The following is a 26521-nucleotide window of genomic DNA, read 5'->3' as shown; positions in this document are numbered from 1 at the left end:
TATCCTTGAGAGGCTAAACGAAGAAAGACAATTGGCTGTATACAATGCCCTTGTGGAGAAGGGTAGAAGGAAAAAATGGTTTGATCGCCATCTAAAGGACAAGGACATCAAGGTTGGGGATAAAGTCCTGATGTATGGAGTGCGAAATGAAAAGAAGAAGCTCAAATATGCTGGTAAGGGACCATATAGAGTATGTGAAATTACCCCGCAAGGTACCATCAGAGTGGAGACTCTCGACGGAGTTGAAACCATTGGATTCCTTAATGGGAGTAAATTCAAACGATACTATGACCCCCTGAGCCAAGAGGAGTTACATGCAATCCATCAAAAGAAGGCAGCTAAAGAACAAGCTGAGCTTAAAAAGATACAAGCGAGAGTCGAAGCCAAAGAACGTCAACAGCGTGCTAGGAGACAACGAGAAGCCAACTTGGGAATTACGCAAGTATTTTTCGAGGAAGCAGAAGAGGATGCACTGGAATCTGACCCACCTCTAAGATACCCAATTGAGTTACAGAGTCCTTACGGGGAGGTGCTGTACAATGCATTATTGGATACAGGAGCTCAACACAATTTGCTATCATATGGCGTGTGGTGTCAACTGGGAAAACCACCTCTATCCAAGAGTTCTATCCAAGTTCAAGGAATCAACAAGAAGAAAACCCCCGTCTCAGGAATTCTGCACACTCCGGTTGCCTATGACAAGGGAACCATAATTCAAAGCTTTTTGGTTATGCCAGCTGGCACCATGGAAGGGACTGTAATCTTAGGGCGCAAATGGATGATGGCCACCAAGTGCAATATCGATTGGGCAACCAGACAAGTCACAACGCAAGAACCAACACTAGGTCTGACCGCTCAAAATCCCGCACCTAAGTCATCCACTCAAATATTAGATAATGAAAAATCACAAAGTCCAGTGGCAAAACCATCTTCGATTGTTGGCCACCCCTCTAACGCTTCAATGCCAAGAGTGGAAACAGGCAAGGTGGTCCCTAAAGCTTCGCTTACTATGCCAAAAAACACATACAAATGGGTCCCAAAAGCTTCGTTAATAGCTACTTCCCCTGCTCAATCTCGTTCAACCACCAAGAAGCCTCGTAAAAGGAAAGCAGCTACCCACCCGAGAAAGGGCAATGTAACATCACGATGGATCCCTAAAAAATTACTAGTAGCCCAAGGGTACTACGAGGGAAATGACCAGATTTGGGTCCCTAAACATAAGCTGAATCCCTCTACATCACCTGTGAAACCTTGCAAACCAATTGTTGCCACCCCAACGATAATTCAAGATCGTGGTAAGGGAAAGGTAACAGAGTGCTCCACACCACTTCTTCCAGAGTTAGTTTGGATTCCCAAACGATATCGATCATTACTACCTAGCTCAGGAAGGGGGGAGCCACATGAAGCTTCTAGCTCCTCATGCCAGGCACACACTCATATAGAAGTTTCTACATGCTCTACACCTACTCTTGTCAACACCCAACAAAAAATCGATAAGTCTACGTCTCCCCTTGTAATAGTATCGTCGGAAACCATTTCCTCCATTCGTCAATGGGAGCGTACACTACCATCTCTGCAATTGGATGTGGCCACAAGGGTCATAAAGAGCTATCTGCCCACATCACAACCTATGACCCGCTGGGCAAATTGGTTCCAAGAGGCTGCAACATCATTGCAAATAATATGATCTACCCAAGGAAAGGGGGAGCATGTACTCACGCTCGACATTCTAATGCTTCCTCCTTATAACCTTCTCCCCTGACCATGTAATTGCCAAATTCAAGGGGATGTATATATATAGCTTCATACATTTAAAAAAAAAACAGAGAAAAGAAAAACAAAAAATAGTAAAAAGAGCAAGAGCACAAAAACAAGAGAAATATCCGTATACAATCAAGAACTAGATTGACCTATCATAAACCTACTGATGCTATATCTGTGTTGCAGATATGGCAGATGCCCGATCATCATACACTTCATCCACTCCTACCTTTGGTGAGAGGTATCATCTATACCTTTCTCAGATATTCCACATGTGCTATCCTGTAATTGAAACTGAATGGGATCATATAGATGTACTAGCTAGAGAAGAAAATGTTGAGGAATTAGAATGGCTAATTCGCCTATTGACCATGACTGACCCCTACTCCGTAGAGGACATATCCCCGATAGCCCAATGCTTTCCTTTTCCACAAGATGACTATCCTCGCATGGTTACATTTTTGATGAGTTTGTGTGGATGGGAAAATGAAAAGGAAATATCTGACAATGATGAATGGACGGATGAAACTCATGGCACTACTGAGGTTGATTTTATTTATTTGGATGATGCGGATAGAGGCTTAGCCTTAGGGCTAGAGCCAGGACTCTACAACATCCTCTTACCGTATCCTCAGTAGTAGTGTGGTGACTGGTAGGTAGGTTAGTGTTTTCTAGTTTTTTCTAGTTTACATTCTTTAAACGAGTCTTTGATTTTCCACACTGATGTGCCTCTCGAGGTATAGTGCTTGTTAGTTGATTGTACAGGTTAAAAAGTTTGAGGTGGGTTCGCTTTCAAGTCCTGAGACTGCCGCAACGTTCATCAAAATATATCTACATCAAATTGCAAGCTGTCTCGTCAAATCAAGGAGATCTCCAATTACAGGTGTAATTCTTCCATACCCACTCTCTTTCGTTTTTACTGTTCAATTAATTTCATAAACTATAAGGCATGACCACATGGAACTTGTCAATGTACTACTTAGTTTTTGAAGTTGCTTGCATGCTAGTGTAAATCATTCATGAGCTTAACTTTATTGGAAATATTCCTAGGCAGCATGACGTCTTTAGTTAACCTTGGAATACGATTGTCTTAGATCTAGGGTCAAACCATCTTAATGTTTGAACACCTGGCTGTGTGTGTGTTGACCTCTAGGACATAGCTTTTACCCCTTGTCGAAAGGATGTAAGAACACATTTTAGTTCAGGAGCGAAGATCAAAAGAAACTTTATTTTTAAAAAAAAAAGAGCCTACAATAAATGGCAATACAAGTCTATGATGTGCTTCAATGTTGGCCTATCGCCTTATTGACACTTGGTAGGCGAGGAGTATTCTACTCCAAACCGATGCCTTGGTTGGTAGGGGGTAGCCTTGCCTAAAGTGAGCTAATAGATTCCTGGATAATGCCTTGTGTTAAACATGGTACCAGGATCGATGTTAGCTTTGCCTTAGGAAGGTCGCCATTGTGTAAAAATTGTCACGTGCATTTAAAAAAAAAAAAGGCAAAAGGCTCCTGTAAGTCTAATGTTTCTTGTGTCCCTAGACTCGTGGTATTAACTTGTTCTTAGAGTAGACACAGTGTGGTCATCTGTTTATTTATTAAGCTTGGTTATTTACCTTGACTTACGCCAGTTATAAACCTTGATTAACCTTTGACACCTTGCTTACTCTGGATTTACTTTCAATAATTTTAAACTCCTGTTAATTTGCTACACTAGCTCATTCATGTGACCCTTAAACTAAGTTCTCATAACAACATCCATTGTGGTCTAACATGCTTGAATTTATACACTTTATATCTTTTGAATTCCAGCATACTTTCACTCTACTTCCCTGTTTTGCAGACGGTCAACAACAACAACCCTCTCGAGCTTACCATACCATACCTTCCGAGGACGGAATCTACATCAGGAAGGGGGGCATATTAACCCATGACGGACACATACTATGTTTTACATCATTAATTTAAATATTCTGAGTCATGGGCCGGGCTTGTCGGTACCATATGTTAAGGATGAAGGGATTGGGTGATCGCGCTGATGAGAGGCGCACCTTGGATATCAGTAGGATAAGGGTTAGGGTCGGCCGGCCATGTATGGGCGCCCAAGTGTGAACGGCCAAGTCACCTATATGAGTCAAATGTAACCCTAAAATCCTCATTCTCATGTGTTGTGAATACAAGAGTGCTCTTGTCTTATCTCCTTGTTTTCCTTCTCCTGCGTGTGTGTGAGAGAGAGAGAGAGAGTGAGAGAGCGATCGAGCGCACTGTGTAGCGGCACGGCGAGGCGGCGGAGAGGCGGTAGAGCGGCGACGGCGGCTCCTCCTTCACGGCTGCGACGCGGGAATCCTTCAAGGCGGCAGTTAAGCGGTGAGTGACACACCTTTTGCATTCTGTTTTGAGCTTGCCTTCCTGGTTGTATGCTTGCAGCCATTCGTGGCTCGCATACGGTGTTCGGCAAGTCCCCAGCTACGACCTGTGCGGCAAAAGCGCACATATTGTTTTCTGCATTGCGTTTGCTCGTGTTCCCAGATCTGGTCATCATCTCCGTTGCGCATTCTAACATGGTATCAGAGCCCTAGGCTCTTGATTGTTCTTGGGATTTGTGTGAGCAAGAGGGGGACTGTTGTGTTGCTGATTAGGTGGACTGTACGGGACTGTTTGGGAAGAGGAGAAGCAAGAGGACAGCGGGCTAATTTGTTGGATAGCCACTTGTTGCAGGTGTAAGTTCTTCTTTGTTCCCACCGACCCACCCACCCTTTTTCAGAGTACATCCCCGCAATGGCAGATCTGTTAGAGATGGCCGAGAGGCATGTGAAGATCCCTACACTCCCGACATTCCCTGTGGACCGTCAGTTGGACGGGAACAACTACGGCATATGGAAGGTTATGATGGAATCTGTTCTGGAGTCTTACGACCTTGCTGATTTCATCGTTGTTGGGACTCCACAGCCGGAAGCAGAGGAAGGGGAGTTCAATCATGTAAGGCATATGACGTTGTGGCCATAGGTATATGGCAGCATTTGGCTTCTATTTACAACAGGGTATCACCCACGAAGAGGATTTCCTTGGAAGTACAAATGCGGGTTATGAGCCCTGCAAAGTCGTTGACGATGCGGGAGTATATTAACAAGTTGCAGGCTCTTCAGCAAGAAGTTCTTCAGGCTGGGAAGGAGATATCGTCAGAGGACATGGCCATAACGTTGCTGTCGCATTTGCCCTCTCAGTACTCAGCATTTTACTCATCTTTGATTACCAGTGGCAAGCTCAGCACCATCATGTGGGAGGAACTTGTGCCCATGGTCTTGGACCAGGAGGAACGATTCACGAACCCTCCTTAGGGTGGAGGTTCGGAGGCCTTAACTGGCCAACGATCGAACGGCCGTAACACGGGCAAAGGGAAGGCTTCATCGGAGAAGTCTTTTGAGAAGAAGTCCGTCTCGCTGACCCGCGAGAAACTAAAGGCGGAGAGGACCTGTAATGATTGTGGCGAGAAAGGCCAGTATTGGAGGCAGTGTCCCAAGCGAAAGACCAAGAAGGGTGAAGATTCCTCAACAGCAATCATGAAGACTCCGGCTTTTGTGCACCTGGAGGTGATGGACACCGATGTTTCATTTTCTTCAGGCAGGGAGGAGGTTGGAGAATTCTCCGCAACGGATACTCGGGAGTGGACTCTAGACAGTGGTGCTTCCAGGCACATGACTCCTTCCCGTTCAGATTTACAAGATCTCTACAGGTATTCTGGTCACATTCTTACTGGGGACACATCCACTATCCCAGTTCACAGTGAGGGCAAGTTGGAGATAGTTCTCGATGGCAGAGGGGGGAAGCATTCCTCCCACGTGTTGTATGTTCCGTTTTCATCTGTTGTCAGTGCATTAGGTTTGCAAGACTGGCGTACGGGTGGAGTTTGATGAGCATTTTGTTGCTCTCCGGGACAAAGCAACAAGCCAGGTGGTTTGGGAAGGCGGAGTGGAGAATGGAGTTTACAAGCTTTCAACACTCTCTCTCACAGGTCCTCAGTTTTGTGATGAGTGGCAGTCTGGTAATGGCCACTTAAGTGTGGATACGCTGCAGGTGCAGGCTTTCCAGGACCAGATGGTGGATAGCTTGCCACATGATGGCAGTAGTTGGCAAGAACTTTCCAATACTGATGTTGGTGATGTCTCGTAGTATTCGGGACAAAGAAACTCCTGTAGATGAGGATGTTCTTTCCACGGGGACCTTTCGAAAAGCCAGGCAGGTGGCATTTGATTACTTGCAGAAGGAGGTGCATACTCCAGGCTTTGTGGTTCCGGATTCAGAGGGGGTGGTTGACAGGTTTCAGAAGGCCTTGCGTGGTCTTCAGCAAGTTTCCAGGACTTGGCTTTCCACCGTAACAGGTGTTGATCCGTGTGAGCAGTGTGATGCCTCTTTGACTCGAAAGGAGAATGGTTCATTGATTTGGTTGATGGACACCAGATTGAACGGGAGCTTCCTGATGAGGCAGTTGAGCTCTGCTGCTGCTGCTGCTCTGCAGATGACTCTTTGGAAGGCAGGATTGCATATCTTGTGGTTTCTGCGGCATGTGAAGGATCAAGTTTTCTTTTACACAGGAGGGGGATTGATTGATGGAGTCCGACTCCACGGTTGGAGTGACTCAGTTTGGGGAGGAGATCCGGACACGAGGAGATCTACTTCAAACTTAGGAGCAGTTTTATGGAGCAGTAAGAGGCAGTCATCTTTTGCCTTGTCGTCTCGTCGACAAAGGCAAAGTACCGAGCTACTTGTGATGCTACTTGTGAGGTGGTGCGGTTGTTGCAAAGGCTGCGTAGCAAGATTGCGCTTCCACTGGAGGAACCCATGGCCATCCAAAGGCACTTTGATTGTGAACAAATCGTTGCTGACAACATCTTGCTAGAGTTATGGTTTCACAGCTAGGAGCAAGAGGGGGTGGGGGTGTTAGAAGTCATCTCCTATCTTTATGTTGACACCGGGGCCTTTGTTGTGGGTGTGCCCGCCCTTGTAGGTGTTTTCTCATTTTTCCTCAATCCCGTATTTTTTCCCATATTTTTTTCCCATTTTTATGTGGTTTGGATGGAAATCCTGAGCTAGCAGGAGGCTCTATCTTCTGGCCAACTGTACCTGCATGTACCCGACCTCAATTGTGTGCTGGCCGACTAAGGATAGCTGGCCGACTGGTACATGTGGCTCTCGTTGAGATTCTGAGCTTGTCGACTGCCTTTGATACAAGCCGACGGCTGTATGGGGGGCCTTATAAAATGGCCCCACAGCCCTTGCCACATTGTGCACCATTACAAGATCTTCTGTGTGTATATAGAGCAAAGTTACACACCTCTATCTCTCTCTCTCTCTCTCTCATGCTGTTGTTTTCTACATTACGTTTACTCTTGTGTTCCCAAATCTTGTCATCATCTCTGCTGCGCATTCTGACAATTTTAGGGTTGATTTCTCTATCTTTCCAAGATTGGAAGATCTAGCCAAAGCTTAATAGTCCAAGTTTTTAGTGAGTTGATTTTTACTTACACTCGAGATGTGCAATAGCACAAGTGGCTTTAGTTCAAATACAATAGGCTTTAGTGGCTTGAGTCCAAATACAATAGGTTTCAATAGGATTCTTCTCAACACTCACCATGTTGATTAAATTGGTCGTCGACATATATTCTTGATCATTTCTCTGACAAGATACTTTGTACCTACCACATCAAATATATGGTGGCTAGCAAGCTCATCATATCCTCATTTAATCATATCCTCACAGGGTGCTTGCAATGTGGCTCTAGGTGCTCATAATGAGAGGGGTTCATAGGACCAAACTGGGCTTCAATGTTACAACCCGTGTCTGGTTCTTGCAGGCAATGTTGTCACTTATTGCAAGCAAGGGACTAGGGGGTGCTTGTTTCAATATTGCTAGGTGAAGCTAACTTTGAAATACAAGCACTTAGGACTAAACAGATAAGAAACGGAACATAAATTTCAAAAAACAAGACACCAATAGCCTGCACCCAGCCACTAGCTTTGTGCTCAGTGACCCAAACCTGGCTAAGGAGCTCTCTCTCTCTCTCTCTCTCTCTCTCTCTCTCTCTCTCAAAACAGCCCAACTCCAATGAAAGTCTCAAACAACCCTACTCAGAGATAGTCCCCCATTACTCTTCTCGTAAAACAATCTGACTTTGTGCAGTTCACTACATCCAAAGACTAATTTGTATTTTGTTGCTCAGGAAGAACTTAAACAAATTATTGGAAAAAATTTTGCGTCAATACACAGGCAAATATTTGCAGGTTACCATAACACTGAGCTGATACCTTGCAGATTGCAGCATTGCAAGCGACCAAAGCTTACAGGCATACCAACACATTCAAATATTCATCAACAAATGCATGATGCCACCACACATTCATAAACATGGATCAAAACACATGCATGATACCACCCCACATTCATATATGGATCAAACACATGTAATAGGCTTTTCAACTGAGAGAACAGCTAGACAAGAAATAGTGCAAAATCTGAAATCCATCAACATGCTACAACAAATGATGAGATCTCTCTAAATAAAATGTGCACAACAGGACAAGATACCCGTCCCTTTTACCAGAGAGTTACAAATCTGGTCACAAACCCTGAAAAGTGGGTTACCTTTGACAAAGCAGGCATGTACAAGTGATGCAAAAAACAAAACAGGGTGCAGAGAGGGATCCACCAACCATCTCCAGGAGTGTCCTCAGCAATATGCTCACAAAGCAATTCCATACCTGGACGGACACATGAAATGAGACGATTCTGCACCAGTGTCACCCCCCAGGCAAGGAGTGGATGTATACAAGTTGCCATGCAGCCTTTTTGCTACAATTTAAGGTGCCCACATTAAAGCACCCCTTCTGCCTTCGATCAAGCATCTTCCGAAGTGTGCCTTTCTTACAAAGCTCAGTTGCTCAAACAAGAAAAAGAAAGGTAGGGGGGGGGGGGGGGGGGGGGGGGGCAGGCCGCAATCCAATGTGCATATAATGTCTCCTTGAAGAATTGACACTTCACATGACTAGCCATCTGTTGCTTCATCAAAGTATTTCTTCAAATGGTAAGGGGTCAAGTGAGTCTGGTTGCCACCTCAACGTGATTTCCCTTCACTCCCTCTGCTTCGGAAGGTTGAAAGAGAGAAGAAAGACCTAGGGGCTGCTCAAAGAAAACATATTAGTTTAATATTATCAAAATTGTGAGGTTATAAACCACCTCAAAGTATCATTGGAGTTACTAATGCGAGAGGTTTACAGAAGCCAGGTACCTTTAAGCCGTGTCTTGCCTGATACATGATCGTCTCTTAGCTTGAAGTTGGAAGGGGGAATCAGAATAGAACTTCGTAAAGATTGAACTGCATAAGCACAAAGTGAAATTAGGGTCTTTCTAGACAGGTCCCCTGGGCAGGAGTTGGATAGGAAAGATACCAGCCCATGAGGAACAGGCAGGTGAGATCTCCACTTATCATTTCTAACGGGGTATGTGTGGAAAGATCCTTAGATGCCTGCAACTATGCTAGAAAAGTGAAGTAATGTGTGCTACTATGTAGGCACTTGCTTCAAAGATGAAAAACAAAGTGATTAGATTGACTGACATCACCCTATCTCGACTTACCTAATCCTTTTTCATGAGTACTGCCTTGATCACCATTCAAAACAGCATTTCCAAAGTCCTTCGGCCTCCTTTCTTGCAGCCTCACTTTCCTGAGAAGATCATGTGCAGAGTGACTGCTTGCCTCCTTGGCCTCTTCAAAGTCATCATCACCTTCCGAAGTGGTTGATGCAGAGACACCATCCATGATGATAACTTCCGGTGCTGCACGACTTTTGCGTGCAAACTTCAGCAGCCGCTTTAGACCCTTGGCAGGCTCTTTAGGTGCCACAACCACCACAACAGGCTTCTGAGAAGAGCCGCCCCACTTCTTGTGGCGTGTCACATCTGTCTCGGAAGCATATTGGACTTGTGAAGAATTCCAGGAAGCAGGACTTCCAAGAGGGGATTCCACTGCCGTAGCAGCAGACGAGGGGCTGAAGTAATCATGGACGGCGGCACCTAGACGCTTCACACTTGATCTTGCTGGAGAAGCTGCCACCATAGGGGAAAACCTTGATACAATACGTTCATCAGAAAGCAGATTAGCTCGAAATGATGCTGAGCCAGTGGTTGAAGTCTCACTCTCCAAGAACTGACTAGCACTTTCAGCAAGAAGTTGTGATAGAGTAGCACTATCTTCTCCTTCGCGCCGTGTCACTTTCACGTGAGATTGTTGAGAGTTAGAGTTGGAGTTGGAGTTGGAGTTGGAGTTGGAGTCGACCACTGCTACAAAAGAGGCAGCATAACGTTCATGCGTGCCAAAATCTATGGGGAACGATATGGTGTGGCAAGCCCTTTCATTCTCAAGCAGCTCATCCTTTTTAGGTGTATCCGGCTTCTCTTCCACTTCACGCATGGAAAATAACTCATCATCTGAGTGATGTGTTGCATCGGCATCTAACATTACACCGGCATCACCTTCCGCCTCCTTTTCCCCAGTCTCCTGAATAGAAAAACCTGCAGGGTTCTTTGCTGCTAACTCTTCACTAGTCACATTATCACCGTCAATTGTCTCTGTGATAAGCCGTTCACTTGTTGGAGCCACTTCATCCGAATTCTTCAATGGAGTTGCAGGAGTGTCTTCATCAGAGCTTTTGGCAGCAGCATCAGCACTAGAAAAGGCCTTCAGCTTCATTACACCCGGCCCAGCTCCAGGTCCAATACCAGACCCCTTTCGCAGAAACGGCTTCACTTCCTGGATCGGAGCAACAGCACTTCGCCTTACTTTGCTGAGAACAGGGGTTTCAATTTTTGCCTCCCTCTGACCCTTCAGTGATACTGGATTCCCTTCTTCGTCTGCTGTTGATAGAACTTTTAACTCACTGGGCGCATAGCTCTGCCTGGTATGTGATGCTCCATTCTTTTTGTCAAGCCTTGCAATCCTGTTATTCTGGATGGATACATTGCCATTAGACTCTAGAGGAGAAGCTCTACTTGTACCTCCAGGATGTCCGGGAGCTCCACCATTCTTTGGATGCACACCAGCAGAACCAGATGACTTCCTGGGAGATGGCTTGCTATTCTCCTTCTTCAAGTCCGAAAAGCATGGAACTGAACATGCAAGAGGGTTATCTGCTATGCTAGAAGAAACTGATGAACGATGATTTGAAACTCTTCCCACTGTTCCCCTAGGAGTGGATCTCGGTGAGACTGAAGCCGCCCGTGTAGAACTCAGAGGAGTGGTTGCAGACTTCTGGTAAGCGGCTGCAGCTTTCTTTACTCTGTGAGGCTTTGGAGTCAGGGCCTGCTCTTTGGCCGCCCGAGGCGTCAAGGGAGGAGAAGGTGGGCTGCTATCTGAAATTGTGCAATCCTTTGTTTGTAAAATCAATCCAAAATCCATGCCCTGCTCTTCGACTCCATCTTCCTGTCAACAATAGGCAATAGTCACACAGCATGAAGAGGAAGGAAAACACCATTTATGGAGAGACTACTTGGCATAACCCATACCTGAACTTTCTGTATATTGCACAAGTTAGCCTTGAGAGCAAGCAGCTTGGCAGCACGGGCTTGAGCATGATGGCTCTCTTTGGATAGCTTGGCTGTCCGTGCATCCATTTCTGCTTTCCTTAGTTCCAAAGTCTCCTCCATCAATCTGAGCTTAGCTTCTCTTTCCGCCCTTTTAGAATGCTGCTCCTCCATCATCTTGGCATCTCTTAACTTTCTATATTGTTCATAAAACCTCCCTTCATGCCCACCAGAAAACTCGTCATTGACAACCGAATGGTCAACCATGTTAGCAAGAGCCTCTGTGCTGAGATCAGAAGGCACAATCCAAGAGCTTCTCAAAGATTCCCTTCCAATGCTACCGTTATCTTTGCTGTAAATACTACCGCTTGAAATTGTGATGACCGTACCGGTCGGGGTGGGAGGATACTGTCTTGATTCAACGGAAACACTACTTTTCTCAATACCCATCCCACCTCTAGAGACACTGGCCACAGTGCTCCTTGCACTAGAGAGATCACTGTCAACTGGCTCGTACACTGCATGATTTCTCATTGCTAATGGGCTGGCTCCTACTGTGTCTAGCTCCGATTCTATAAAGCCGTCTGGGGTTGAAAAGTCATTTTTGAGTGCCTCCATTGTAGAGTTCATTTTCATCTGCCGAATGAATTCTTGCGGCCTATCTCCCTCTGACACTGTATGTGAAGCAATGCCCACTGTCTGCTGATAGCACAGAAACTCCTCTGAGTCAAGCTCAGATGATAAACTGGTGGTAGCACTGTAAGAAGAGGGCTCTTGACACTTATGAGGAGAAGAACCTGCAGTTATCTGCTCCATCCAAGGCCTATAATGAGTCTCAAGTAATGCTTTGCCATGACCATTGCTCATCAATCCTACTCTTGAATGCATAGTTTCAGAAGAAACATGCTCAGAACCTAGCAACTGGTATGCTACAGCACTTTCTTGCAGCCTCAAGCTGCTCACTTCATGACCATCCACTTGACCATACTGTCTTGGTTCGACCTTCGCAAATGAAGATGCATTTTCCCCTTCTAACGACCCTCTACGGCTTTCTTGCTTCACAGATCGCTGCTTTGCTGATGCCTCACTAGGCTCCTTGTATTGCTTGCTTTCAAAAAGGCTTATGGCAGCCTGTACACTTAACCTTCTTGCATGCGTGGGAGAAGCGGTAATAGCAGGTACAGGTTCATCAGCATGATAGCTCTTGACATGATCTTCACTGTCACTGCTACTGGCTTCCATGCTGCTGTTTCTCTCCTTACTTGGATGTTGATGAGAAGAGAAATAGTTGATACTACGGATTACCACCGAGCTGGAGCGTCGGCTCCCGAATCTCCCAACCTGAACTTTCTTGAGCGGAGAGGCAGACCTCCTCCTTGGAGATGTTCTTTGAGGGAGACTTTTACTTATATTTCCTTGCAATTGCGAGCATCTATCTGGACTGATTTTGACAAGTTCATCTGACTTCACCTGTGTAGGACTCGTCATAATCCCAGAGGCATCCGCTGCCCATCCTCTAGCACACTGTGGGTCAGATGTCACATTCTCACGAGAAGCCTTCAAAAATGAACCTGCCTCTGCTTCTCCAATTGCACTCAGTAATAGACCGTTAGACTGGCTCAATGTTTCCTGGAAGCCAGGCTGAACATGCTTCGCAATGTCTCTTTTTCTCTTACATGAGAGTTCGGAGAACCAAATGCATGCTGCACTGCAATTATCAACAGGGTAAAATGAAAAAAATAAGATAGTAATCAGCTTTGCAGTTATATTTATCTTCCCAGCATGCTCCATCCTTACAAGCACACACACACATATACATAAATATATGTATTATTTATATTTGTACATTTATGCATACATGTACATATACACCTAATTTGTAATATGTATGTATGCATGTGTACATACATATATATTTGTATGTAAGTAATAAACCAACCCTTGTAGTGCTGACCGACCAGTTTGGCATGCGTTTGGGCAGCCAAGATGGCTAGACGTGGGCACCCAGGTGTGGAGTGGCTGGGTTGGCCACAAACGGATACTGTTGGGCAGCCTAATATGAACCCACGTGTGGGAAAAGGGGGGAAAATACTGGTTGTGAAGCTTGCCGACCAACCCCTCTTGCCGTTATAAAAGCAGCATTTGGGTTATTCACTGATTAATTCATAATTCTTGGAGCTCTCCAACAAAGGAGAGTTAACTTCAAGGCGTGAAGGAGCTAAAGAATTGATCTGCAGCTAGCATTTTGGGCTGAGGACAAGAGTCTACAGCAAACTTGGGCTGACATCTGGATTCTGGAGGCAAATCGATTGGAGTATCTGCACTCATCTAGATACCCAACAGTTGAGGACAACTGTCATTTTAGTGGGGGGAAATGTGACACACCTACCCCTACAACATCAGCTGACTATTTTGGCATGGGTTTGGGCAACGTTTTGGAAAGCCAGGATGGCCAGATATAGGCACCTAGGTACGGACAAGAGGAGCCAGATCAACCTTTCGGATATCTCTTGGTAATGGGTTACAATAATTGTGCAGACAATTCATTCTAGATATTCACCTTCAATACAAGGATAAGAGTGGGGTACTTGTGAATGCTTGTGTGTTGAGATATTCCATTGTTCATTCTAAGTTAACACTTGCATTGCACAAGTAGTCTTACAATGTACATACATCAAGGTGGAAAGGTACGATAAGGTATGCATTTAGGTACGGGTTGAGATTTTGAGGTACATTAAATCATAAGGTCCATAAAAACATAAAAAATATACTATATACTGTACTGTATATACAAAAAAAATGAATGAAAAAACAATTCATTTCTGAACATTCAACAACAACACAAATACTAAAATGAGAGATATCAGTAAACAAAAGCATAAATAGGTTTCACAAAATGGAATCACTCAAATGTTCAGTACCCATGACTCAAATGCCACGGGTTACATACTATAAGCATTGAGTAATCAATTAAAATTTAAAAGTTAAAAGAGAGTTTACTATCTAGAGAAGCCAAAAAATAATAGTTCTAGTCACCGGTGTCACTATCACTACACATTGCAGAGCGCTCAATGATCAATCCACTTCATCACCGTCAGATGATGAAGAAGATGAAGATCCAAGATCTCCATTTGTCAACATGTTTCCTTCGCTATCATACTCTGGCTCTACAATGGTGGGTGACCGCAGTGACTAGCACCGCATCATCATCATCTCTCATTCCAATGTCAGTATCAATGAGACGAATGGCTACGTTCACACGACTGTGAGGAGTGCGAATTGGTAGCTTTCCTCTTCTAATGCTCTCTCTCTCTCTCTCTCTCTCTCTCTCTCTCTCTCTCTCGTCTCTGGATCTAGGCCTGGCTCCTGTAACTATATGTCGTAAGCTTGAGCACATGCTCTCGTCACTCGCCGATCCATAGCCTCATATGTACTACCAAGCGTAGGATCTGGACTCATCTTGATGCTATCCAGATCTACCTGTTGAATGCTAAGTTGTTAGTACCAAAGGTATGTGCGTATCGTGCAATAAAACACACACATAAGTTAAACAAGAAAGTGCATGTGCCATGTATCCTCACCTGCTTCCGTGTCCCCAACGTGTGGAGACTCCACACAAGCTTCAAGTTTGCCCTACAATACACTAACTTCTCTAATTGAGAAGTACTCAAAAGATTCCGAATCTTGGTGTGTATGAGCGACTATGAACTCCAACTACGCTCACATGCACCAGCACAGCAATCCTACAAGCACAAGCATAATGTTTATACCATAGAAGTTAGACTGTACCTAACGTTTTGGGAAAATGTGACCCATGGGCGAATATCTAAAATTAGTAAGATTACCTAAGAGAAGGGCCAAGTGGCACAATTTTGGAAGTCCATTGTAACCATAATTCTACCACCATGTCAAAGGAGACTTGCAAGTCTCCTTTCTCAAAGCAATCTTCCTCGAAAAAAACGAGCCCAAGCTATTCATAAAGCTGATCATCTCTTGATTGAACTCCATTTGCTCGTCTTCTGAATATATAATGTCGACATATGCATCTGGCATAGTCAACAAGGTAGCCTGTCGAAATAGCTCAGGCGTCTTGTATAAAGGATGGAGCAATGCAGCCATCCCATGGATGGGATGACTCATATACGTCCATCTATAGTCAACAATGGCTATAATGTCATCCCGTCTAAGAATAAATCAAGATTCAAGAATGAGGCAATCAGAGAAACCCACCCAAGTTCCCAAAATCCAATTTAGGGTTTGCATGTCCTCATTGTAAGAATTAAACAATATAAGGTTTAGGTAGATAAAATACTATTGTTGTGTAAGCAATGAACAAGCTCTGACATGGGCCTTCATCTCCATGAAAAAATGGTAGACAAGCCCCAAAGTCAACCCTTCCATGTCGGTCATGTGTAGAAGGACAAACAATGGCTTGAGAGCCACTGTGATGTTATGCACCTCCGTCCAAAACTGCTCATCAAGCACTTTCCTCTGTATATACCTTGTGGGCTCAAACTGAGCATGATGCATCAACCTCCATGTAGGATCCACCATTATCTACAAAAGAGGATCTCGAAGCTTGGACACCCTCTGCAACACAATGTACATGTATGCAAATCATGTCTTCAAGGGACGAACCATGTCCAAAGGGCTATGGCTCCGGAAAATAGCTAGTGCTTGATGCATCTTGCGAGAGAATGTAGTGATCCGTGTAGCATTGGCAGCAACCCCAAGCTGTACCCATGGGAGCTACCCTATGCCCTCCATAAGAAAGTCTAAGCAATGGGCTGCACAAACAATGCGGGGGGGCTCAACCTCCACCATCTCTCCCATTGCCTTGCAGTTAGACGCATTGTCCGTAACAACCTGTACCACATTATCCACGCCCACCTCAATGACTGTCTGTCGAATGTGTGTGAAGATGAACTCACCAGAAATGTGTTCACCTGCCTTCCGAACATCAACTACACATAATAAGTATGTGCCAAGGCAAGACGACCAAAGATATTGATGATGTCACTCCAACCGTCGGAGATGATAGTGCAACCAAACTGCTTCCACCCATCTCTCATGAGTACCAGGGCCTGTCTATTACAGCCCTCTGATCATCCAAGACTGTAGTGCGCATCTTGATATAGTCAAGGCCTGTCCATGTGTCAATATGGCTAACTTGTGCGATAGCCCTAACCATCCTCTTCCATTGGTAAGTGCACAATATATTAAAGGAGATATTGCACTCAACGAGAGTGCGTGCTATCTCCATCTCTACAACCTTCTGCCTTTCCTTTACCCATGAATGCGCATTGATGCGTGATTGCAAAGGTGGATCGCCTATGCTCAAGTGGGGTACACTTCCTTGTGCATGAGTATCTGCCGCTACATCCACAAACTCCTCATCAATAAGACGAGTCCTCATTCTACTTCCAAATTCCTTTGTTTGTGTTGCATGAGGCATAGAAGAAGGTTGGGTCCCTAACTGACTAGGTAAAGGCTCAAGTCCATCGAGCAATGCATCCTCAAAAGCATCCTCATTTGCGGTAGTGCCATCAATGATCGCTCGCGAATGATTGCATCCCATGTTCGCATGCACCAATATTCCCAGTAGTGCCTATCCCTATCAAGTGACGAATAGCACGAGTGCTTGTACTCGTGCTTGTCTTTGAACAGTACTTGCATTGCCACTGATGGGTTCTTGTACCGGATTGTCTTGGGATCCTCACTATACTCGGGACATTGGTATGAGCAACCCAATACACATTTACTGCGCGAGGCATAGTGTAAGCTAGTTGCTACAGAGAAATAAAACTATTGTCAGAGTCTCAAAATATAGACTATGTAGTATGTACAGTGTGAAGAGAGAGAGATCTGAGAGAGACCACTTGCGTACAGTGTGGAGAGAGAGAGAAATGAAATGAAATGAAATGATATATTAACGTCTTCAAAAGGCCAAAATGACCTATGAGACCAAAAAGGTTACAACAATTGGTGGATCTGATACAATGTCTATGAGACAGAGAGACCACTTGTGTACAATGTGAAGAGAGAGAGAGAGAGAGATATTAACGTCTACAAGAGGCCAAAGTCGGCCTATGACCAAAGTCGGCCTATGAGACAAAATAAAATACAACTGTGTTTTTCCAATCATCGGAAGAAAAGAAAAAGAAAGAAAAGAACAAGTGTGCATGTGTCTGGACACAACTGTGAATCATCATGGATCAGTGGAGCCAATATACAAACAATATAAAGGGGGGTGGGGATGTGGATGGAGTGCTAAGGCAATATGCATCTCTATATGCTGAAGGGGTAGTACAAGCATGCTATGCAGATCTATGTCTAACTACATCCAGTGCCATAAGAGGGACGTCGCACAAGCAGTGAGCACAAAAGTCCCCATGGCCACGTGACGTTTCGCGCATGTGAACCGTGACATTCCGCGCAGTTGCTTGTATATGGGACTGCCGCTTGCATTTTCTTATATAGTATAAACTTTACATACATACGTACACACACACACACACACATACATACGTACGTACGTACGTACGTATGTATGTGTGTGTGTGTATGTTTACCCAAAAAAAAAAGTGTGTATATATGTATGTATGTATGTGTGTGTGTGTGTGTGTGTGTGTGTGTGTGTGTGTGTGTGTGTGTACACACACACACACATAAATACATACATACATATATATGTCAGAATACGCAGTGGAGATGATGACCAGATCTGGGAACACGAGAGCAAAACGCAGTGCAGAAAATCACAGCACAAGAGTGTGAGAGATAGAGGCGTGTAACTCTGCTCTATATACACAAGAAGATCCCGGAAATAATACAAAATGGAATGGGGGGCTGGGGGCCATTTTATATGGCCCCATATACCCAGTCGCCTTTGCTAAAGGCAGCCGACTAGTCCTGAAACTCCACGACCAGCATATGCAGCCAGTCGGCCAGCTGTGAGCAGTCGGCCATAACATAAATGGAGTCGTGGACCAATGCCATCAGTCGGCCAGCTACTACTGGGTCCTCCTGCCATCTCACGGCTACCTCCCAAGCCGCAGAAAAATGGGAAAAAATAGGGGAAAAATGAGAAAACACCTCATAAGGGCGGGCACACCCACAACAAAGACCCTGGTGTATAAAAATAGACAGAAGATGACTTCTAACACCCCCTCTCAGCTCCTGGCTGTGAAACCAATCACAGGGAGCTGGGGTGCCGCCTGAGCAAATCCTGAGATAGCGACTTCGTGAAGAGGTCCACTGTACTGTCCTCCGTCGAACAAAACTCTAGCAAGATGTCATCAGCAACGATCTATTCACGAACAAAGTGCCTCTGGATGACCATGGGTTCCTCCAGTGGGAGCCCAAACCTGCAATGCAACCTCTGCATCCTCACCACCTTGCAAGCAGCATCACAAACAGCCCGGTACTCTGCCTCTGTCTGTGACAAGGCAAAAGATGACTGCCTCTTACTGCTCCATAAAACTACTCCTGGGCCTGAAGTAGATCTCCTCATGTCCGGATCTCCTCCCCAAACTGAGTCACTCCAACCGTGGAGTCGGACTCCATCCAACAATCCCCTTCCTGTGTAAAAGAGTCCATGATCCTTCGCATGCCGCAGAAACCACAGGATACGTAATCCTACCTCCCAAAGAGTCATCCGCAACCATGAGCTCAACTGCCTCATCAGGAAGCTCCCGTCCAATCTGGTGTCCATCAACTAGATCAATGAACCATTCTCCTTCTGAGTCAAAGAGGCATCACACTGCTCACAAGGATCAACACCTGTTACGGTGCAAAAACAAATCCTGGAAACCTGTTGAAGACCACGCAAGGCCTTCTGAAACCTGTCAACCACCCCCTCTGAATCCGGAACCACAAAGCCCGGAGAAACCACCTCCTTCTGCAAGTAATCAACTGCCACCTACCTGGCTTTCCACAATAGGTCCCTGTGGAAAGAACTTCCTCATCTACAAGAGTTTCTTTATCTCGAATACTACAAGACATCAGAGCATAGGTTACTTGTAAAGTTTCCTCTGACTGACGAACACAAGAACCACCAACATCAATACTAGAGAGTTCCTGCCAACGGCTGCCATCTACTGGCAAGCTATCCACCATCTGGTCCCGAAAAGCCTGCACCTGCAGCGTATCCACACTTAAGTGGCCATTACCAGACTGCCACTCATCACAAACCTGAGGACCTGGGAGAGAGAGTGCTGAAAGCTTGTAAACTCCATTCTCCACTCCGCCTTCCCAAACCACTTGGCCTGTTGCTTTGTTCCGGAGAGCAACAAAATGCTCATCAAACTCCACCCGTACGCCAGTCTTGCAAACCTGATGCACTGACAACAGATGAAAACCAGATGAATGCTTCCCCCCTCTGCCATCGAGAACTATCTCCATCCTGCCCTCAGTGTGAATTGGGATAGTGGATGTATACCCAGTAAGAATGTGACCAGAAAACCTGCACTGTAAACCGGAACGGGAAGGAGTCATGTGCCTGGAAGCACCACTATCTAGAATCCACTCCAGAGTATCCGTTGCGGAGAGTCCTCCAATCTCCTCCCTGCTTGAAGGAAATGAAACATCAATGTCCACCACCTCCAGGTGCACAAAAGCCAGAGTCTTCATGATTGTTGCTGAGAAATCTTCACCCTTCTCGGTCTTCCGCTTGGGACACTGCCTCCAATAGTGGCCTTTCTCGCCACAATCATTACAAGTCCTCTCTGCCTTTAGTTTCTCGTGGTCAGTAACGAACTTCTTCTCAGAAGACTTCTCCGACAAAGCCTTCCCTTTGCCCATGTTACGGCCTTTCGACCATTGGCCAGTTAAGTCCTCCGAACCTCCACCCTTGAGGAGGGTTCATGAATCACTCCTCCTGGTCTAGGACCATGGGCACAAGCTCCTCCCACGTGATGGTGCTGAGCCTGCCACTGGTAATCAAAGACGAGTAAAATGCTAAGTACTGAGAGGACAAGGGCGACAGCAACGTTATGGCCATGTCCTCTGACGATATCTCCTTCCCAGCCTGAAGAACTTCCTACTGAAGAGCCTGCAGCTTGTTAACATGCTCCCGCATCGTCGACGACTTTGCAGGGCTCATAACCCGCATCTGTACTTCCAAGGAAATCCTCTTCATGGGCGATATCCTGTTGTAAAGAGAGGCTAAATGTTGCCATATACCTCTGGCCAGTGACATATGCTTTACATGATCGACTACCTGCGGTGTGCAATTGAGAAAGATAAACGTACGGACCCTGGCGTTGACACGATCCCACATCTCTGTCTGAGCCTCCCGGTCCTTTCGGATCGACGGTAACTCCCCTTTCTCTACTTCCGGCCGTGGAACCCCAACAACGACGAAATCAGCGAGGTTGTAAGACTCCAAAACAGATTCCATCATAACCTTCCATATGCCGTAGTTGCTCCCGTCCAACTGACGGTCCACCAAGAATGTGGGGAGTGTCGGGATCTTCACATGCCTCTCGGCCATCTCAAACAAATCTTCCATTGCGGGGATGTACTCTGAAAAGGGTGGGTGGGTGGGAACAAAGAAGAACTAACACTTGCAAGTGGCTGTCCAGCAAATCAGCCCGCCGTCCTCTTGTTTCTCCTCTTCCCGAACAGTCCCGTACGGTCCACCAATCAACAACACAGCAGTCCCCCTCTTGCTCACACAAATCCCAAGAACTATCTAGAGTCTAGGCTGTGATACCATGTTAGAATACGCAGCGGAGATGATGACCAAATTTGGGAACACGAGAGCAAAACGCAGTGCAGAAAATCACAGCACAAGAGTGTGAGAGATAGAGGCGTGTAACTCTGCTCTATATACACAAGAAGATCCCGAAAATAGTACAAAATGGAATGGGGGGCTGGGGGGCATTTTATATGGCTCCATATACCCAGTCGGCCTGTGCTAAAGGCAGTCGACTGGTCCTGAAACTCCACGACCAGCATATGCAGCCAATCGGCCAGCTGTGAGAAGTCGGCCATAACATAAATGGAGTCGTGGACCAGTGCCATCAGTCGGCCAACTACAGGGTCATCCTGCCATCTCAGGGCTGCCATGTTAGAATACGCAGCGGAGATGATGACCAGATATGGGAACACGAGAGCAAAACGCAGTGCAGAAAATCACAGCACAAGAGTGTGAGAGATAGAGGCGTGTAACTCTGCTCTATATACACAAGAAGATCCCGAAAATAGTACAAAATGGAATGGGGGGCTGGGGGGCATTTTATATCGCTCCATATACCCAGTCGGCCTGTGCTAAAGGCAGCCGACTGGTCCTGAAACTCCACGACCAGCATATGCAGCCAATCGGCCAGCTGTGAGAAGTCGGCCATAACATAAATGGAGTCGTGGACCAGTGCCATCAGTCGGCCAACTACTGGGTCATCCTGCCATCTCAGGGCTGCCTCCCAAGCCACAGAAAAATGGAAAAAAATAGGAAAAAAATACGGAGAGTGGGAAAAAATGAGAAAACACCTCATAAGGGCGGGCACACCCACAACAAAGGCCCTGGTGTATAAAATAGACAGGAGATGACTTCTAACAATATATACATATGTATGTATGTGTGTGTGTGTACACACACATACATACATACATACATACATACATACATATATATATGTGTGTGTGTGTGTGTGTGTGTGTGTACACTCTCTCTCTCTCTATATATATATATATATATATATATTATTATTTTTTTGTAATGTGTGTGTGTGTGTGCATATATTATATACACACACATATTTACATATATGTGTGTGTGTGTGTGTGTGTAGATACATGTATGTATATGTAGATACATATATGTATATGTATATATACATGCATATACATATACGTATACATGTACCTACACATACACATGCACATGCACATACAACACATATAGATACATGTGCATGTATGTGTATGTGTATGTGTATGTGATATATATATACATTATATATGCAAGTATGTATGTATGTATGTGCGTATCTATCTATCTTTCTATCTATATGTCTATATGTATGCATGTACATACATACATACATACATATATATATATATACACACACATATACATAAATGTGTGCATGCATTTGTGTATGTGTACACAAGAAGCTTACTACCTACAAGAATTCTCTCATGGTTTAAAACAAAAAGGTGTGCACACTGCATACCGCAGGCGTTCAGCTCCAAAAAAGTCAGAGAAAGCCATCAGATCTTTGATGCTATCACCATCAAATCCAGCTGCAGCAGCCCAACAAAAAGCCATATTTTGTTCTTGTTGCAGTGCAAGCAGACGGACATCCATTGCTCTTAGCAGCTCCCTCCTATACACAGGATAGTAATATAGATAGAACATCTTGTGGTAGATAAATTTTTATTGGGCAGCTAAAATTTCACAAAACTTTATAAAAGCACTTACTTCGATGCCTCTGCTTCATTGTTGATTGCTTCATACTGATATTGTCCGAGCTGGAAAGGCGCAGGCATGGCATCTGAAACTTGAAAAAATAAGTGGTTCTTAAAACACATCATGATCCATTATGGGATTATGTCTTGACATGTATAGATGCAGATATATTTGAGTTCTAGGTATAGAAAAGGTGTGTGCATCACATGGAACATTTAGAATCAGCCATGAGTCTTGATAAGCAGCATTGCACCACAGAAACTGGCATTCCAAAGTAGACAAAAGTGAGCTCCAATTCTTTGGGATGTTGGTTAGAACTTTGGCCTTCCATTGGGTGAACAAGCATTCAAATTCTGCCTAGAGAGTACAGCCATAATGATGTGAGGACAGGGTGAGGTGAACAAAACTTTGGCCTTGTTATATGCAGGAAGTAGCTACCGCAACCACCTCAACGGTCTGGCTCATGCATTCCAGACAACCAGCCACCAGGAGGTGCCAGGTCTGCACAGGCACGGGAGGACTAGTGGAGACCTTGCCTCCATCACTGGCATACCATTCTTCAAAATATCAGGCTTCCAAGAAGTGAAGGTATGGAGCACCCCTTCATGGCCTATATAAGCCCCCTTCCACATGACTCCCTTGTGTGTGGGATGATTCAAAGGCTATCACACAACACCAAGCAAGCCATGGCATGCACTAGAAATGTGCCCTAAACTAACACTATAGAAGGATGGAGGAGAGAGAGCGATGGTGGTGATGATGAGATGATTGCATTACTGTCTGATGGCAACTAAAATATGGCCTATGGGACAGTCATTTTACTCACGTAGCTACCTATCCAAACCGTCACAAGTCTGATGATGGTAAGGTATTCCATGGATTTAGATGGGCAATGTTGCCTGTCCATCAAACCTGTCCAGTACCCAAGAGTTCTCTTTGTGTAAAGACCCAAGAACTCCTCCCGTGTTAACTAGGGAGAGAGCTCTCTCTCTTTTCTCCCTCCTTGTCAAAAGATAGAGAGAGTGAGAGAAAGAGCACTCGCTTATGCATGAGAGAGAGCGAGAGAGAGAGAGAGTGTGTGTGTGTGTGTGTGTGTTGACCCAACACTTGGGATGCTAGACATCATCACCAGGGGCTTACCAGGTCTCGAAACAGCAGGGTTGGTGCCCAGAAATGCATCCTCGATCTGCAAGAGTATCGATGTTACAGCCTTAATAGCATTCATTTAGAACAAAAACAGCATATTTGTGACAGGATTAACATCACTAATTGAATTAATTCAGATTTGTCACTATATTTAGATCACTTCAAAGGCAAAAACAGTTAGCATACCTTGAGAGGCGAACACTAGCAAGAGCACTTAACGTCATTTGAGACAATTTTATACAATCGAGGCAAAAATACAAAGAAAAATGCAAGGTTATCATGAATTAAGCTTGAATACCTGTGTTAGACTACTTGCTTGGATGCTTCTTACTTGCTCCAGTTGGGCCAGTTCATCCTCGACTGTTTTTACACGCTCCAAAACCTCAGGGGTGCTCACAAACCGGACAAACCTGTGAGGAAAACATGAATAAATTTTGTAAATTTGGTGAATAATGAAAGAGAAATTCTCAATGAGGTGTTTTTTAGTTGTTTTTTAAAGCACATTTTCTTAACCTTTCTAGGGTTCCCTTGGTGAACCATGGCCTACTGCTGCCATTGCACACGTGCGGGCCTACCAGCCTTATTGTTGCCTGCGAGCCTCCTGCGTGTTGCTCTTGGGCAGCTCGCACGTGTGCCAGAAATGGCTTGAGGAAGCCAGAGGCTAGCTTCTCTGTTTCGCCCTCTGCTGAGATGCAGAGCTCGCACCTGCTGCTTTATACACGTGTGCCAAGAAGATGAGTGAGCAAAGCTGGGGAAAAAAAGACAGTGCCCAACTCAATCTCTAGAGATCTGCACCAACACAGGCTGAGAAAATGCATCATAATGCAACCAAACGAAGCCTCCGTAGCCCAAAAAGCACACACCTTGAGCGAGGTGAAGAGAGCTGGAACTCAATGTGGTCCAGCACTGTGTCCCCTTTCATGTTTCCGGGCGAGCTTTTGCGCTTGAGCTTTTAGGCCGAATTGAGCTGAAAATGGGGAAGGAAAAAGCATCGACTATGAAAGTAGAGCTATGGCGGAAGAAGCTGTGCACAGAGGCTGCAGGACAGAGCCCATGTTAGAAGAAAGGGGACAAGGAGGTGGACTTCGCCATAGCCTGCAAAACAACGAAGAGAGAGTTGCTAAAACGAGGTGGGAGTGGCAGTGCGTGTGTTTTGTAGTAGTGACTGTGTTTTGTCAGAGTCGCTTCGATAGCGGGAACATGGGGGCCGCGGCGTATGACCCACCTCTTCGTAGGGCCCTGCTCACACGCCGGCCAAGCATTTATGAGTTCCCGCGCAAACCACCCTTAAGGCGGTCTTAATTTTTTTTCTCAGACCACGTATAAAATGATATTACTTTATAATTTATTCCACTTTGTCCCAGTCCAATGTAGACCACCACCCCACCCCTTGAGGCTTTGTTTAGCTTACAAGTAAATTCCCCCCTTGGTGACCATCACATGATGTAGATGATCATGCCTTCAAGTCCCTTGAAAAGCACCCACCCTTCCCTCCCAAGACACACTCAATGCACCTCTAGTCACTAGGCAGTCAAGTGAGCTCTCAAGGCCCACCTCTCTCAATCACACACTACGATTTCAACAGTCCTCATCACGACTCTCCAACCTCGCCTCAAAATGTTCTCCACCACAACCACGAGCACACGTGCCTATATTAGCAAAACAGATCGCAAACAAACCAAGGCTACATTAGAGATAAAATTCATAGCAACCACTAAGCTTGGCATTAATCAACAAAGTTTGCATAACCTTGCTTTAGTAATTGTCTAAAAAGAGCTAAGCTAGGCAATCCAAAGAGCTCATCACACAGTGCAAACATTCTACCACCGGCATATCATTGAATGATACTAAAGGTACATTCCCATCTATAATACGCATTTCTCTCTCATGAGATGAGTCATGACTTTGTGCCTTGAGAAGTCTTGAATGATACTAAAGCTACATTCACACATATCCCTCAATTTCTCTCTCTTAAGATGAGTCATGATGGTGTGCCTTACAGAGTCTTATGTAGAGCACACGCAAGGTAAGTGTGTGGCAAGTTGCCTTTAGTTAGTCTCGTAGCATTTATGGAAATCATAAAAGCTCAACTTTGATGTTTTGAGAGGAAGAATTGCACAAAGCACGATGCAAGCAATAAATAGTAGAAACCTTCTTGATAAGCAATTCACACTTTTTAACATTTCACAAAGAAAAAAACATCAATTATTAAGTTTAGAGGCTGGTGGAGAATGTGTTAATTTACTGACAAGATCACACATACTCTTAAGGGACCAATTCATGGTGGGTCCCTTCACTTTTCAAGCGTGTGAGCCATGAACCTCACCAAATTATGAATTGAAAGTGTTCCTCCAACCATCACTCAGTATGAAAAGTCCTTTTCCTACAACTTAGACTAATAAGGACCTTCACATGAAGGGAAGTACACATAAAGCTCCTAAAGTTAGCTATGGAGAGACCTACATTAGTTGAAATCATTTTGACATTGAGGGGAAGACATCTATAAAAGAAACTTCTAACCCACTTTAGTTTCGCATACCAAGAGACAAAGTACTACTTTTTAGTGGTGGGTAGTCATCCCACTGCTACCCTAAAGGTACATGCATTTTAAAGACACAAGGACATATG

At 45.0% G+C, this 26521-nt stretch overlaps 1 protein-coding gene across 2 annotated transcripts; it reads right to left on the bottom strand.

Moving 5' to 3' along the window:
* Nucleotides 1-8205: 8205 nt before the first annotated feature.
* LOC147632087 (uncharacterized) lies at nucleotides 8206-25056 on the bottom strand. Of its 2 annotated transcripts, none has more exons than XM_086808666.1 (10): nucleotides 24757-25056; nucleotides 24407-24601; nucleotides 24192-24303; nucleotides 23888-23933; nucleotides 22760-22832; nucleotides 22512-22664; nucleotides 11317-13042; nucleotides 9391-11233; nucleotides 9044-9130; nucleotides 8206-8934 (listed from the first exon to the last, which is right to left on the bottom strand). In XM_086808666.1, exons 1-10 carry the CDS (start codon nucleotides 24813-24815, stop codon nucleotides 8870-8872), a joined length of 4359 nt encoding a protein of 1452 aa, XP_086664792.1. In that variant the 5' UTR covers nucleotides 24816-25056; the 3' UTR covers nucleotides 8206-8869. The 2 variants fall into 2 exon arrangements, with proteins under 2 accessions (XP_086664792.1, XP_086664793.1); XM_086808667.1 differs by having other exon boundaries at nucleotides 24407-24598; nucleotides 24757-24954.
* Between the last annotated feature and the right edge of the window lie 1465 nt (nucleotides 25057-26521).

Source organism: Cibotium barometz, chromosome 14 (genome assembly GCF_041138505.1).
Source record: "Cibotium barometz isolate CiBa-2024 chromosome 14, ASM4113850v1, whole genome shotgun sequence".
Classification (NCBI taxonomy): domain Eukaryota; kingdom Viridiplantae; phylum Streptophyta; class Polypodiopsida; order Cyatheales; family Cibotiaceae; genus Cibotium; species Cibotium barometz.
This window is presented reverse-complemented; position numbering and strand designations above follow the sequence as displayed.

What these genes read in the sequence shown, in the direction of transcription:
- LOC147632087 (XM_086808666.1), bottom strand. Translation starts at nt 24,815, where the DNA reads ATGAAAGGGGACACAGTGCTGGACCACATTGAGTTCCAGCTCTCTTCA. An exon ending in ACCAAGGGAACCCTAGAAAG is followed by an intron (nt 24,304 to 24,406) that starts GTTAAGAAAATG and finishes TTTTCCTCACAG; the next exon opens with GTTTGTCCGGTTTGTGAGCA. An exon ending in AAGCAAGTAGTCTAACACAG is followed by an intron (nt 23,934 to 24,191) that starts GTATTCAAGCTT and finishes ATACTCTTGCAG; the next exon opens with ATCGAGGATGCATTTCTGGG.